This window comes from Cygnus atratus, chromosome 15 (genome assembly GCF_013377495.2).
Source record: "Cygnus atratus isolate AKBS03 ecotype Queensland, Australia chromosome 15, CAtr_DNAZoo_HiC_assembly, whole genome shotgun sequence".
NCBI lineage: Eukaryota > Metazoa > Chordata > Aves > Anseriformes > Anatidae > Cygnus > Cygnus atratus.
Window position 1 is genome coordinate 3239763 of NC_066376.1, and position 14150 is coordinate 3253912.

The window sequence follows — 14150 nt, forward strand, 5'->3', positions numbered from 1 at the left end:
CTATGCGAGGCGCCAGGCCTGCCAAGCCCTGCTCCTGGGCAAAGTTCGGGTGGCCCATGACAGGGGGGTCACAGATATTACGCTCACAAACAAGCATTTGGAAGGTCAGACCCGAAATGCCTGCCTGAGCCTGGAGCCGAGAAGCGCGGCTCGCGCTTGACGATGAGTGTATCCAGTATTTTCCTTTCGCTTCTCCAGTCCTCCCCCTGACTGTCAGGCCTCAGCCGTGAATCACTCCTGGGCACGTGGCAAGCGCATGAAAGCTGCAAAATATTTTGGTGGAGAGGAACGGGGGTGGGAGCATGAGATAACCCGGCGGATTGTTCCCCAGTCCTCCAGGTCCCGTGCTGAGGCATCACAGCCTCCAGCGTTTGCGAGGGCATCTTTGTGCATTTTATATATATATTTTTTGCATCATATTGCGGTTCGGTGGGGTTGACATTTCCAGGACATTTCCACGAAGGGTTGCGAGTTAAAATAAGTGCCCCAGGTCAAGCCCTGGCTGCTCACCAGCCTTTGGCTGCTTGCTTCTCCCATTGGAAAAGGGGACCCTGAGAAATGTCAAAGGGCCCCTGAGAAGTGTCTTCCTCAGCAGCATCCTCTCCCAAAGCTCTACATCTCCCAGAGGGGGGTGACGTTAACAGTGAGTCGCTGCTATTAACAGCCCTTGTTGTCTCTCTGACAGCTTCACAGAAGCCATGAAGAGCCAGCCGAAGCTGGAGGGCTTGGACAGCCACTGGGCCTATTACTCAGGCTTGGTCGTCTTGGCTGTAGGGACCTTGTTTGTCATCTCCAGCTTCTTAGCACTGGGATTCACCGGGACTTTCCTAGGTAAGCGCGAAAAATTCGACGGCCGAACCTGAAAGTTCATTGAGTCCTCCCAGGGGTCTCTTGGTCGGTCAGAGCCCCGTATGAATTTCTTCGTCCTTTTCTCCGGGGAGCTGTTAGGTTTGTTCTCGGCTGTGTGATACCAAAGCGTGATGTAGCCATGCTGTTACCTTGCACGGAGCTGATCGTGCAGTGATGTTCCACAGCCAGCCTAATCACCTCCGGTGTCGAGCCTGAAATTTTAGAAATCAGCTAATTATTTCGGAGGTCAAATGTCCTACAGAAAGAGCAGCCCAAGGGCAGAGCTCGTGAGCAGGCCAGCACCTGCACAGCCGCCACATGGTGGGGAGGAGGAGGAGGAGGAGGAGGAAGAGGAGAAAGGAGAGGTATGAGCCATCCAGGCGCCCTGCGCTGAGCCCCCAGCCGCCTGACACGCGTTCAGGCAAGATCTCATTTGCTCTTCACCTCTGCAATAAACCTGACATCCGTTGACAGATCCTTTTATCTGCCACTTTCTGGCAAAAGGCATTTTCCACTGTGCCTGCTTTCACATTTAGAGAGTAATTCTATTAGCATTGTTGACTTTAGAAATACGCCAGTATGTGTGGAATTCATAAAAATAAAATAGAGATGGGAACAATAAATATCGAAGGAAAGGGGCAGCTCCTGCTGGCTGGAATAATCACAGCCCCAGCTTTGACACCGCATTTAGGCTGTGCTTTTGTAAGTGCTTTACAAACCAAATTCAATTAGCTCCTGCAGCGTCTCCAGGAAGAGGAGAGGGAGGTAATAAGCCTTCCTGGTTTCAAGTGGAGTCGCGGAGAAACGCGTTGGGTTGGCCAAGATCCTGCCGCCAGAAAGAGAGCCCAGCACTCCTGATCGTGGGCTCTCGCCGTTGGTGCTCCTGGCCCCGTGGTGCACCCCTGGACCCAGCCACCAGGCTGTGGCTCCCTCCCAGCTCGCCCGCAGCCCCCGGGGGTGATGCTGTGCATGGAGACGTGTCCGGGGAGGCCGAGCGCAGGAGCACCCACCGGCCGGAGCTGGTTGAGCGCTCCTGAAGCCCGGCCAGCTCCGGGGCTGTTTACGTAAAGCCTGATTCAGCCGACCACGAGGACCCACTGGGCTTGAACCGCTGGGGAAAAGCAAACGAGTGAGTCAGGCTCGGCGTAAGCAGGGAGCGTGGCCCCGGCCCCCTCTGTTTTGGCACGGCTGGCGGTGCCCCCCGGGGAAGGGAGGAGGCGGGCGGTGGTGGCCCACATCAGGCACTGCTGCTCCGGCCCGCACAATGGCTCGTGCCGAGCCTGGCGTGACGCAGCAGGGAGCAGGGCCAGCGTTGCCAGCCGGAACGTGACGGGGCCGGCAGGGCAGAGCCGAGCCACCGCAGCGCTTGCGGGGCGGGAGGTGCCGGGAGCATCCATCCTGGGAACGAAAGCTGGCGTTCGGCTCCAGCGAGCCCCCAAACTCTTAGCTGAGAACGATGTTCAGTGTGGTTCCTACTGGCAGCAGAGGATACAAGGGGTCTGCAGGGCTCAGGGGTCTCACATGGCTTGAGCACCGTCCCCTTGCATGCCCAGCTGGTGTCCTGGGGCTGCGGTGGGAGCAGGGTCCCCAGGCAGTGCGGGCACTTCTGGCCGCGGGTGGCAGAGGACTGTGCTTCTTTGGCAAGGAGTGTCATTGCATCATCCAGCTGCTTCTCACAGCCGGTTGAGCTTCAGAGAAGTTTAGAGAGCCTGAAATGCCCGAGCACTTAACAAACTTGCTGGGACAGCATTTGACCCTTTCCTTTCCAGTTTTCCTAAAGCAATGAGGGCTGCACCAGGCAGGACACTGAGACTGCGTCAAGGCTGCCCAGGAGACCCCTCTTTAACAAGTTTAAGCTCCAGAGCGCGGCACTTTGTCTCTTAAATGCAGGCTAAATGGTTCACAGGAGCCACCCTTCTGCCACAAGCCTTTCTGTGCCACCCCATTGCCCCCAGTGCCAGTCCCAGCCTCTGTTTGCAGCGGCTGGATGTGGCCCCTTGCCTTGACAGCCCCGGCTGCCTTCTCCCCTGCAGGACCCCGCTCCCACCCTGCCGGCTCCAGCATGCCGATTCGGAAAGCGCCGTGCGCTTGCTGGAATTCAGTTCAGGGCCGTTTGCCCGATTTTCTGACAAAGGCAAGAACGAGAGCTTGACTTCCCGGAGGCTGGGGGCACCCAAGAGGCAGCTCTGCCTGTCCGAGCCCATCCGTCCGCGCCCACACGCGGTTCCTTGCAGTGCTGACCAACATGTCAAGTGAACCAAACTCGACCAAACTCTTTTAGTGGGTTATTGTGGACCCGGCGGCTCTGAAGAGGGGCAGTGGAGGCACTTCAGGCTGGGCTGTGCTCAGGAGGCCATGGGAAGCTTAACGGGGTGCATCGCACGGCTTTCTGCTGCCATGATCCAAAACAACACCCAGAGCAGCATCTGCCCTTTGGGGCAAGGTGCTTATACCAACCTCCAGCCAAAAAATACACCCAAATTAGATCCCAAAGTCCCTTGGCCTGACAAGGGGCTGATTCCTGTTTTGAGGGCTTGATGGAGGCGCAGGAGATGCCCAGGCTGAGGCTGATGCCCAGTCCCTTCCCTTAGCACCTGCCTGGCCATGAAAGCCTTGCAGATCCTCTCTGCCGGTTGCGTTCCCTTTGTGCAAACCTCCCCGGTGCCAGCGTCATTTGGGGCGCGAGGTGTTCAGCCCCGAGGCGAGGGCGGGCAGGGATAATGAAGCATTTTGACACACGAGAAAGCACGGCAACGGCTGCACTTGGGGGGTGCTTTCTGCCAGAACAATCTCAGAGATGCATTGCCAAGTAACTGTGAGAACATATAGTATAAATACCAGGCAATTATCTCACTTAGTGGCCTGTAGTTAAAGCCCAAAAGCACTGTATAATTGGGCAGGCGCTGTTTATCCTTGGGAAGAAATGTTTTTGCACCACGTGAGGTCAAAGAAATTACTCGGCGATCCAGGTAATAATAATAACCTTGAATACTTTGCACTCCCATAATGTGCTTTATCTGGATTTCCAAGCGCTTTCTCACCATACATTAATCCTCGCCCCCACTGCGCTATGAGAAATACCGATATTATGGTCGGCGCACAATGGAACTGGGAGGAGACATGCCCAAGGTCAGGGAACGGGCTGGTGGCATCGCTGGGAGCACAGCGCTGGGTCCTGGGCTGATGGACCTGCACTGCTAGGTTGTGCTGTGGACACGGAGCGAAACCCTTGCTGGGCTTTGTGGTCTTCTCATTTTAAGACCAACAGGAGGCAGGGCTCTGCATCCCAGCTCCTTTGCCCCCCGGAAATGCCGTTCACGAGCTGCACATCTCCTCACTTGTCATTTTATCCAGGCACCCTTCAGGAACACCGAAAGATGACTCCGCGCTAGATAGGAAGGTTGAATGCTGACAGTTCTGAAAGCTTTCCTCATTACGGATGACAATCATCTCATATCATCATCATCATCATGCCGATAATTGAGTGTTTTGTAGGCAGAGGTGCTATTTTCTGAAATTCTGAGAAATTGTCTGAGCCACGAGATAAGGGTGGCACTGAAAGAGGGCATTTGGTGGTAGCGGTCTTGATTGTAGCATCTCAAAACACCATTACAGTGCTCTGGGCTTATTTCCCCATTAAATGGCTTTGAACCTATGCACTTGCTTCCTTGTCAAGTGACTTTAGAGGGGCAATTTTCAAATGGGAAAGCAGAATCAGCCAGGTGGGACCGCGAGAGCTGTGTCCTGGGGAGGAATGTAGCTGCCGTAGCCTCGCTGCACTGCACAAACCTTCCTCGTGGGCAAAGAGCCATTCCCGGAAAAGCTGATAGACACGGAGTGAACAGCCTATTTACTGCAGCTTTCTGAGCCTGAAAGTCAGCAGCAAAACCCTTCATTTGCCTTCATTTTCCTTTGCTCTGCCTCCCCAGCAGGGATGCCCCATGGAGGGCACCGCGTGCCGAGCCCCCCGAGCCCCCAAAACTCCTGCTTTCGTAGAGCCTAACGAGAAACCCTCTGCTTGCCCTGCAGGTGATTACTTCGGCATCCTGATGGAGGCAAAAGTCACCAGCTTCCCCTTCAGTGTCCTGGATAATCCCATGTACTGGGGCAGCACGGCCATCTACCTGGGCTGGTCCCTCATGTGAGTATGTGCCCCCCGCCAGCGGCACTATGGGGTAAATGTGGGGTCTGTGCGCTACGGGGCAGGCACTGCCGGGAAGGGTGTAAGGTGCTGGCTTGGACCATGGGCCAAGGAAACTGTTGGTGATGGCAAGTCAGCAGTAAAATGGCCGGGGAGTAAAATGGCAGGGAAAGCACAACGTGCCCTGGCTTCTCGCTTCCTGACTATTTTTGTGCTTGCGAGATCTTCTGCTGTCATAAAAGACTTGCCGCATTAATGGTAGAAAAATAAATAACGGCCAAGTGCTGGGGAGAGGAAACATCAGCAAATGCTCTGCCGCCGAACGGGGTCCTTGGCAGGCTCTGCACATGGAAAAATCAACATTCAGGGCCAAATTCATGCTGGGTGTCACTCAGCAGGGGCAGGGCGCTGATACCAGGGATCAGTGTGACCCTGTAATTACCTCTGAAAAAAACAAAACAAGCCAACACACCCTTTCCCCCACTGCATGGCGATAACACTTCCGAAACACTCCTCATGTGATACAACACAGCTTAATAGCCTGCTTAGGAGGAAATGAATAGGCTGTAATTTAGCAGTAAATGAGCAATATACTCTATTCTGTGTATTAAGTTTTATGTGGTTTTCATTTAATATCACATTTTATTTATTTGCCCAGGAGAAAAAAACACTGGCTGCCTTACCTTGGGAGCCCATAGAACATTACAGGTCTTTATCTCTACATATTTTGCATGGGCACTTCTGAGTGGACCCACCTCTCTTCTCTTTCTGCGGAAAAATAAAATTCTTTGTTACTTTATGGTCCCCTTTTCAGCCACGTCTGCAGCAGCGCAGCACTTTCTGGCCCCTGGTAATAAGCCAAGCTGATGGCTCCGCTGAGCCTTGCTTTGAAATCCCCCCCCCCCGCAGCCGTCAGGCATTGCTGCACAAGGCCGTTCGCCTTCCTTGCAGACCCACGGCAGCTGGATTGGGTCCAAACCTTGGGAAATGGAGCCCGAGAGCCGGCAGCGCGCCCTCGCTGCCTGTGGCCACCACAGAGGCTGGCAGCAGGGCTGGACACGGGGGTGACAGCGTGGGGACAGCGGGGCAGGACCCCCCCCTACGCCACACCACAGCCAAAGAGCAGCCACCCAGTGTGACATACCTGAAGGAGGAATTTGGCCAGAAGGAGTTTATAAGATTTTTATTTTTATTTTTTACAATCAGCATCAAACAATTTCCTGGAACCTCTGCCGAGCCCCCTCGAGCTGTTTGTGCTGCAGAAATCCCTTCTTCGCCCCCGCGACAGAGCAGCCTCGCACTTAGTGCACTTTGCTTGGTCTTCCAACACAGTGCCAGGCAAAAGCAGCTTGAAGCGGCTCAAGACAACAGTGCGATTGCCTCTTTTTCTTGTTAAAAGACTGCTCCCATAAAGGGCAGCAAGGCGTGACAAATAATTGCTGTTGACAAATTGCTGGAGCTGTGCAAAGTGGCACCAGGACACCACCCGCCTGGCCCTGGGGAAGCTCAGCGCAACCCTTCCCACTGTGTTTGTGGCTGTTTGCCTTCCCCCTGTTCTCAGCTTGGATTTCTGTGTTTTTCTGGGGGTTCCTAGGGCTCTTCTGAGGTCTCGCTGGAGTCGCAGGGCTTTAAGATGTTGGGTGTCTGCCTGTGGAGGGGCCAGAGCTAACATCCCGGCGGCGGGAGGGATGCTGCAGCTGAGCTGTTGGTACAGGAGGAATGCGTCTGCTGACGGGCTTTGGACATGGCCTGAAATGTAGAACGTATTTCACCCCCCTCAGTGATGTATCATGCTCCATATCGTGGCACTGGGGCCCGGGGGATTGATTCATTTTCAGCTGTAAGGGCACATACCGCATAATGTAAGCAAGCTTGGCAGCGCCCCAGACAGCCTGCGATTAGGACTCCGACGTTAAGAACATGCTTTGGGGCTGGAGCCGCTATTTTCTCCCTTCCAGGATATTGCAAATATCCCGGGCTTGACTAATGGCAGCTCCACAGACAAAATAAACACATCTGCCAAACGCGCTGCGGGCGGCGCTTCGATCCCTTCGTGCACGCGGCGAGTGGAGGGGCTCGGGGCTGTCGGGGCTCCTTGCTGTGCCCAAGGGGGATGCACGGGGACAAGGCTCCTCTGCTACTCAGCACAAAAAGGGGAGTTTGGGGAGGAAAGGGCTGCGAGCAGCAAACGTGAGGCAGGAGCAAAGCAGCACGTCCAGGACCAGCGGTGCTGGTGGGGAAAGACACGAGCCCACGCACATCGCTCTTGCAAAAACCCCACAGCAATGGGGAGCTGCAGCAAGGGTTGGGGGGCAGACAGATTTCCTATCAAAAAAAGTCCTCAGCTGCTACCAGGACCACAAAAAAAAACCCACAAAACCTACCTGGCTGACTCATCACTGACCCTGCTACAAAATGAGCCCAATAAGTAGGTCGGGCTCATAAGAGAGCAGAGACACACAAATGCTTCTCATTGCCCGAGCCGAGCAGCCTCATTTCTCCCACAAGACAAATGGAGCATCGGTTGTTTCGAGACGGCTCTGTGTATCGGTGGTAGGGGAAGTGTTTTAACTCATGGCAACAGGCTGTGTAAATCAGAGCTGGCACCGCAGCCAAATGATGCAATTAGAGGTCTTGCTGTCAACAAACAATCATGCAAATTTGTTCTCTCTGATACAAATCAAGGAGGAGACATGACTAAGCATGCAATAGCAGGGGGTGGGGAGACGAAGAAGTTGCCCCGTGTATCCTAATGAGGAAAAAACTTAAAGCAAAATGGAAACGGTGAAACGGTGAAAAAAACAGTGGAAAGGGTGAAAAGCTTGTGCACCTCTCCAGGAGCTGCAGGGTTCAGGTGCTTCAGGCTCTGCTCTGAAGGCATTTTTTCCCAACAGGGCTGGCCCCCTTGCACGAGGCTAGCAAGATGTTTATCCTCACCAGAGACCAGCTAAGTACATTTTATTGCTGACAGCCAGCTCTTGTCCCCTTCACAGAGCTGCAACCAGCAATTAAAGGCAATCAGCAGCGTCCTAATTAATGGCAACACTTGCAGACGGTGGCTGGAAGCATGGGATGCAGACAGGATGCTTTGGGGGGCTGATGCTAAGTGAGGAACTGGCCACAGCCACGTTTCTCGCTGCAGAGATGAGCCTGGGACCTTGTGGGGGAATTTGTGGTGTTGGCAGCTGGTTTGGAGACTGCCGAGATCCCGGTGCCTTGGCAAGGACCTGGCTGCCTTCACTACCTTCTGCCCCTCGCCCCCCGATGCTTTCAGGCCAAGCATCGAAGAATTGACCCCAACATGGTCAGTGCAGGTTTGCAGCCTCCAGACACAGACACAGACACAGATTTCTAGGTTGGAAGAGACCTCAAGATCATCGAGTCCAACCTCCGACCTAACACTAAGTACTCCACTAAACCATATCGCTAAGCTCTACATCTAAACGTCTTTTAAAGACCTCCAGGGATGGTGACTCCACCACCTCCCTGGGCAGCCCGTTCCAATGCTTAATAACCCTTTCGGTAAAGAAGTACTTCCTAACATCCAACCTAAAACTCCCCTGTCGCAACTTTCGCCCATTCCCCCTCGTCCTGTCACCAGGCACGTGGGAGAACAGACCAACCCCCACCTCGCTACAGCCTCCTTTAAGGTACCTGTAGAGAGCGATAAGGTCGCCCCTGAGCCTCCTCTTCTCCAGGCTGAACAAGCCCAGCTCCCTCAGCCGCTCCTCGTAAGACTTGTTCTCCAGACCCCTCACCAGCTTGGTCGCCCTTCTCTGGACTCGCTCGAGCACGTCCATGTCCTTCCTGTAGCGAGGGGCCCAAAACTGAACACAGTACTCGAGGTGTGGCCTCACCAGAGCCGAGTACAGGGGGACAATCACTTCCCTAGACCTGCTGGCCACGCTGCTTCTTATACAGGCCAGGATGCTGTTGGCCTTCTTGGCCACCTGAGCACACTGCTGGCTCACCTTTCTCCTTAGCGTGGTGATGGGGTGATTTTAATCCTGATTTTTTGGACCTGTTGCTAAAAGGAAGAGCAGCCCCCGTTGCATCTGTGATCCTCGAGCACCTCTGCAGCGCAGTGTGGTGGTGGCATCGGCCCCCATGCTGCGCCTGGGGACCCTCTCAGTGAGGGCCATTCAGCTGGGCCCTGGGGACCACACAGGACCCTCTGAGGGCCACCATTTCGCTGTGTGTGGTGCCATGCACTGCTCTGCCTGCCAGGTGTCTCCTGCACCCCGGGTGGCCCGTATTTCTGGGCACATCAGGCATCTCCCTTGCAGCGGGCTGGCTCGGCGCCACGGCCGTACGTAAGCAGCTGCTCAGCTATTAAACAGCCTCCTAATCTCAGGATTTAGCATCAAAGCAGGAGCTCTCTTAACGGAGACATGCGGGGATCAGACTTAAAAGAAGTCGCCGGAGTAGGCTGGGGAAGAGGCTTTGCCAAGTAACATCTGTCTAAGACAGTTAACATTAAGTACAAAAAAAAAAAAACACCACCTTTTGTTCACTTCTGTTTAATGAGCGAGCGAGTGCTCTCATGGAGCCTAACGTCTCATTTCACTTTCTAAAACAGGTCTTGCATAAGCCCATATACTCACCTGATCTTCTCCTTCTCTTTCAAAACAGGCATGCGAGCCCAGCTGGCCTTTTGCTGACAGCTGTAGTGGCAATTTCCTACACAATTGCAGTGCTCTATGAGGGGTGAGTAGCTCTGCAAAAGTGGAGAGCTTCTAATTATTTCTGCCAGCTTTAGCTCCCAAGGTTTCGGGGAACTGCAGAAGCAGAGATGTTTTTTTTCCAATTCATTCGGCGGGGAAGAAGGAAAACAGAGGATTGTTTTCCAGTTGTTTTGATAATGGGCAGATTCCTTTCTGAAACTATGTGCTGAGTTCTAGGAACATTTGCGCGTTTGTTTATTTTTATCAAAGCGAGATTTTTCTCATTTGGATGCCTGATTCTGTCTACACAAAAGCACTAAGGAAGGCAGTACGAGGACTCATTGTGGCATCTGAAGAGACCCTACAAGAAGAACTTGCACTTTGTGGTTCCTCGGATGGGCTTCTCTGATATTTTACGCCACAATAGCCAGGCAGCCCTGGCTGAAGCAGCTCAGAACCATTCCCAGAAGTACTGGTTACACTTCAGCAGCACAAGGGCTTCTGTCTTTTCAGGGGAGGAGGAGGGTGGGGGGCACAGCTTCTGGGCCCAGAGGCGAGGCAGGAGCAGAGGTCACCCCAGAGTTCCCAGCACTCTTCATTTCACCTTCCCCCCTTCTCTTGCCCCTCTCTTGTGTCCCTGCCCCCTCTCTCCCCACATTCCCGTCCCCCAACCACAGGCCTTTCACAGAAGAAATCTACCGGCAAAAACAGAAGGGAGCAAAGAACAAGTAACGACGGGTACGTTTGCTGATCACATATGTTCTGTTCAGTGAGTGGGGCTCCGGAGGGGCTGCTCTGCCGGGTGCCCCCACCTCCGGGCTCACTGGATGGGGACAGGAGCGCTGCCCACCTGCCCAGCCCTGCCTCCCCTGCTCCCCAGAGCCCTTCCTGCGCTTTTCAGGAGTGTTGAGCCTCAAACCTCCACACAAACCCGTGTGGGAGGGCTTCACACAGCAGCCTTTGTGTCCGCCTCCTGGCACCCGACCAGCAGCCCCCAAACTGTTTTGATCACGTACTTGGGAGTCAGCGCAAGGGAACACCGCTGGGGAGTTTTGAGGCTCCAGGCTTGATCTAAACCAGGCGGAAAAAAAGCAGCTACAGGCCATGGCAGGTGCTCCAACGAGTGGTCGGGGTGTTGCACGAGGACGTGTGTGCCCTGCAGCACTGCAGGGAAATTGGGCATCCTTGCTCTGTGCCACGGCTGGGCGCATTTCTGCAGGTGTGCTCACACCAGCTCACTGCAGAAACTCGGCCCTGGCTCGTTTGTTGAGCCAAAGGCTTCTGCAAAATCGTGGGCCTGCTGCATGCACACGTTACTGCCCAGGCTCCTTTCCCTGGGGTTAAATACCACCCTGGAATCCTCCCTTACCTCTGCCTGCTGGCGGTTTGAGAGCTTAGCCCCTTAGCCTCTGCCCCAGCAAGGCTGCTGCAGCCCCAGCAATGTCCTTAACAGCCTCTTGTCTCTTTGCCTTTTTTAAGCAGTGTCTTGGATACCTCGGCGCAGCGTGCCTTTGCGCTCCCCACGCTGTCCGATTTGCCCACTTTTCCTACCGAGATGTATCCTTCTAATTAGCCCAGCAACCCCTAATGAGCCAACTGACCACCTTGCAGTATTGGAAGCAATCAGAGGAACAGTACGAGCACCTCCTTGCTCAGCCCGTGGAAGCTGGAGAGTCCTGTTCCAAGGTCCCCAGGGCCTCCCGACCTCTCCTCCCGCACCAATTATTGAAGATCTGCAGGGTACAAAGCAACCCAGCTCCAGAGCCGACGGCGAGCAGAAGAGCGATGGAGGCACCAGGGGCCTTTTGTGAGCGAGCTCTGAGCACACAGGAGCACCGGCTGCAGCTGATCCTCTGTGCAGAAGGCACTGGAAGCAGGCTGCTCAGGACGGCGATGCCAGCGGGCAGCCACTCGGTGCTTTTCGGGCAGCTCGCTTCATCTGGTCGCTCGCTCTGCAGGCTGACACCTCAGAGGGGCTGATCCTCCGTAGCCCCGCAGCACCTTTGCAAGCAGACGCTGCCAGAGAGGCACGGCTTGGTGCCCCTGGGGCTCTCAGACACTGCCAGGTGAGGAAGAGGGGCAACTGCTGCAAAGCCAACACCAAACCCCTCTTTTCCAGAGCAGTGAAACCTCCCCGTCCACAAGAGCGGTTTTCAACCGGTGCAGAGCCCTGTAGCATCTCTGTGCTGCTTGCAAAGGGGACTGCAGAGCACGGAGATGTGAACACACTACCTGAACCACTGCCTGGGAACGGCAGAGGGATGGCAGCTGTCCCGTGGGGAAGTCCTAGCGCGGAGAAACCAAGCTGGTAGCAGAGAAGACCAAAGGGAAGAGTCAGTTCCCATCGGGTATCCGCAGAAGGAGCAGACCTGTCCCTGGCTATGCCGGTGCCCCATCCCTCTCTGCACCCCAGGGATAAACCCCATCCATCCCCTGCTTTGCCCCAGGGTCCTGCCCGCCTTCCCCACCACCCAGTGCCTTCCAGCTGTTCTTCACTGCCTTGCAGGGGCGGGAGGGAGGGAGGGAAGGGGCTCTGCCCCTCCGCCCCCGCGAGATGGGACCAAATACAGCCTGGGCTCGCCCCGAGCCCGCTGCTGGATCCGGCCCTGAATGGGAAGGTCCCAGGGCTGAGGCTCCAGCCCCACACTCAATGTTTACAGATTCCCAGAACAGTATGAGAAATAAACTGTAAATGACCAAAAAAAAAAAAAAAAGCAAAAAAGCGGCGTAAAGCTCCCGGGAGAGGACAGCGGCGCGGGGAAGGGGGCTGCAGGCTCCCACGGGGCGCTGGGGACATGGGCTGTGGGACTGCTCCCAGTCCCGTCGTGACACGGTGCCTCGTCCCCGCATCGCGCCGTCCCCTCCAGAGAGGGTCCTTGCTTCTCTCAAAACGGTCCGATTCCCTCTTGCTTGTGCATGGTTGTAATTCACCCTTCCGGCATCGCTCAACGGGAATTAAAAGTGTCGGTTTCTTTTCAGACCAGCCTCGGTTTCTTTTTTCCTGGGCTCATGGACACCGTGTCTGTGCCTCACTGCTTCAGAGCCATTACACAAGGATTATTTTATTTTATTTCTGTCTCAGCGACCTTCCTCTTGAAGACTTGGGTATAGTATTTTATTTTTAGCGAAGTTTCCACATCCCCTCCGTGGTTAATGTTTATAGACAGAGGCTCAAACAGCCCAGTGCCCATAGCAACCAGCGAGGAGAGGATGCATTGCATTATTCAGACAATTTATGTCAGAGCTGCCAGTCCTGGCTCAAAGTCACTGATGTAAATAAATTCAGATTTGGTGATAGGTGAAATCAGTATTTACCAAAGAGGCATGTGCTCGTTAGGGGAGGATTACTCTAATGAGATCACAGCGAGGGCTGTGTTTGTGCTGTCTCGCTGCCGGTCTGGGGAGCGCGTACGCCTGTCCCTGTCCCCGCCGCGAGGCTGGAGGGACCCCACTCGCACAGCTCCTGTCCCCAAACTGGATCAGGTCCCCAGGTGGGTCTGTCACCGTACACCCCGGTGATGCAGCCGCTTTCCTCGCAAGCTTGTGCCATCCCAAAAGCACAGGGGCTTGGAGCTGTGCTGGGAGCAGTGTCGCAGACCCCGTCCCCGAATCTGCCACTTCCCACCCAGTCCTTCCCACTCTCATCTCACAAAGCTTTTTGGGGCTGTGCTGGCTCTATCACCCTTTTTAGGGGCTCTTCCCGCAGCAGCCGGTGTGGGTGAGCGCGTCCCGTGTCTGCAGACGTGGCTCTGCCTGCTGGGAAGCTGGGATTTGGCGTTTCGGAGGCGTCTGCTCCATTCCCTAAAGCAAAACCAAGGAGCTTAACGGTGATGTTCAGACCTACCTACACACCCCAAGCCTGCCTCTCTGCCGAGTTTGGGGGGGTTCTTTCTGTTTGGGACCCATCCTCGGCAGTGAGCACCATGTGCCATGCTGCGCCATGGGGAGCAGAGCCCCGAGGAACCATTATTTATTCATGTATGGTATTTGACAGGGGGAAATTGAGGGACTCTCCCTCTCCAGTTATAGGGAAAAAGCTCGGTTCCTCCCCAATTATTTAACATTTCCAGGAACGCAGGCGGTGCAGGTGACACCCGCAGCCTGAGCACAGAGCACTGGGGGGGCTGGGGCTGTTTCCCCCCATCCCATCCCCAGCACCCGGCTGAGGCTGGGCCGGATCCTGCACTAATACAGGGATGGGCTCGTGGCCTCCGAGGCAGGCTGTGAGACTCCTGCTGCTTCCAAAGCTGAGGCCTCAAAGCAGAAAAAAAAAAAACACAACTCCGGGGTTATTTATGTGCTGCGATGGCCCTTTGTGAGCAGCGCAGGGACGAAGCGCTGAGAGCGGTTCTTGTGCATGGCAGGGACAGATCCAGGGCAGCCCGGCCGTGCATCCCAGCACCTCGGGACTGCAGGCATCCTCCCAGCTCCCCAGGGCATGGCCCCGCTGGCCGGGGCTCCCTGACCCCAAGGACAAGCCGTGCTGCAGCCCCGGT

The 14150-nt window shown here is 55.2% G+C and overlaps 1 protein-coding gene across 5 annotated transcripts in view; it reads left to right on the forward strand.

Moving 5' to 3' along the window:
- PEMT (phosphatidylethanolamine N-methyltransferase) overlaps positions 1 to 12368 on the forward strand; it is a 40764-nt gene extending 28396 nt beyond the window's left edge. For 3 of the 5 annotated variants that reach the window (XM_050713804.1, XM_035563334.2, XM_050713806.1), the window contains exons 4-8: positions 686 to 831; positions 4879 to 4990; positions 9623 to 9697; positions 10332 to 10392; positions 11137 to 12368. In XM_050713804.1, coding sequence (XP_050569761.1) covers positions 686 to 831; positions 4879 to 4990; positions 9623 to 9697; positions 10332 to 10386 — 388 coding nt within the window. In that variant the 3' untranslated portion in view covers positions 10387 to 10392; positions 11137 to 12368. Of the gene's footprint in view, positions 1 to 685; positions 832 to 4878; positions 4991 to 9622; positions 9698 to 10331; positions 10393 to 11133 lie in introns of all 5 variants that reach the window. The other 2 variants (XM_050713805.1, XM_035563336.2) reach the window with 1 other exon arrangement.
- The last annotated feature ends 1782 nt before the right edge of the window (positions 12369 to 14150 follow it).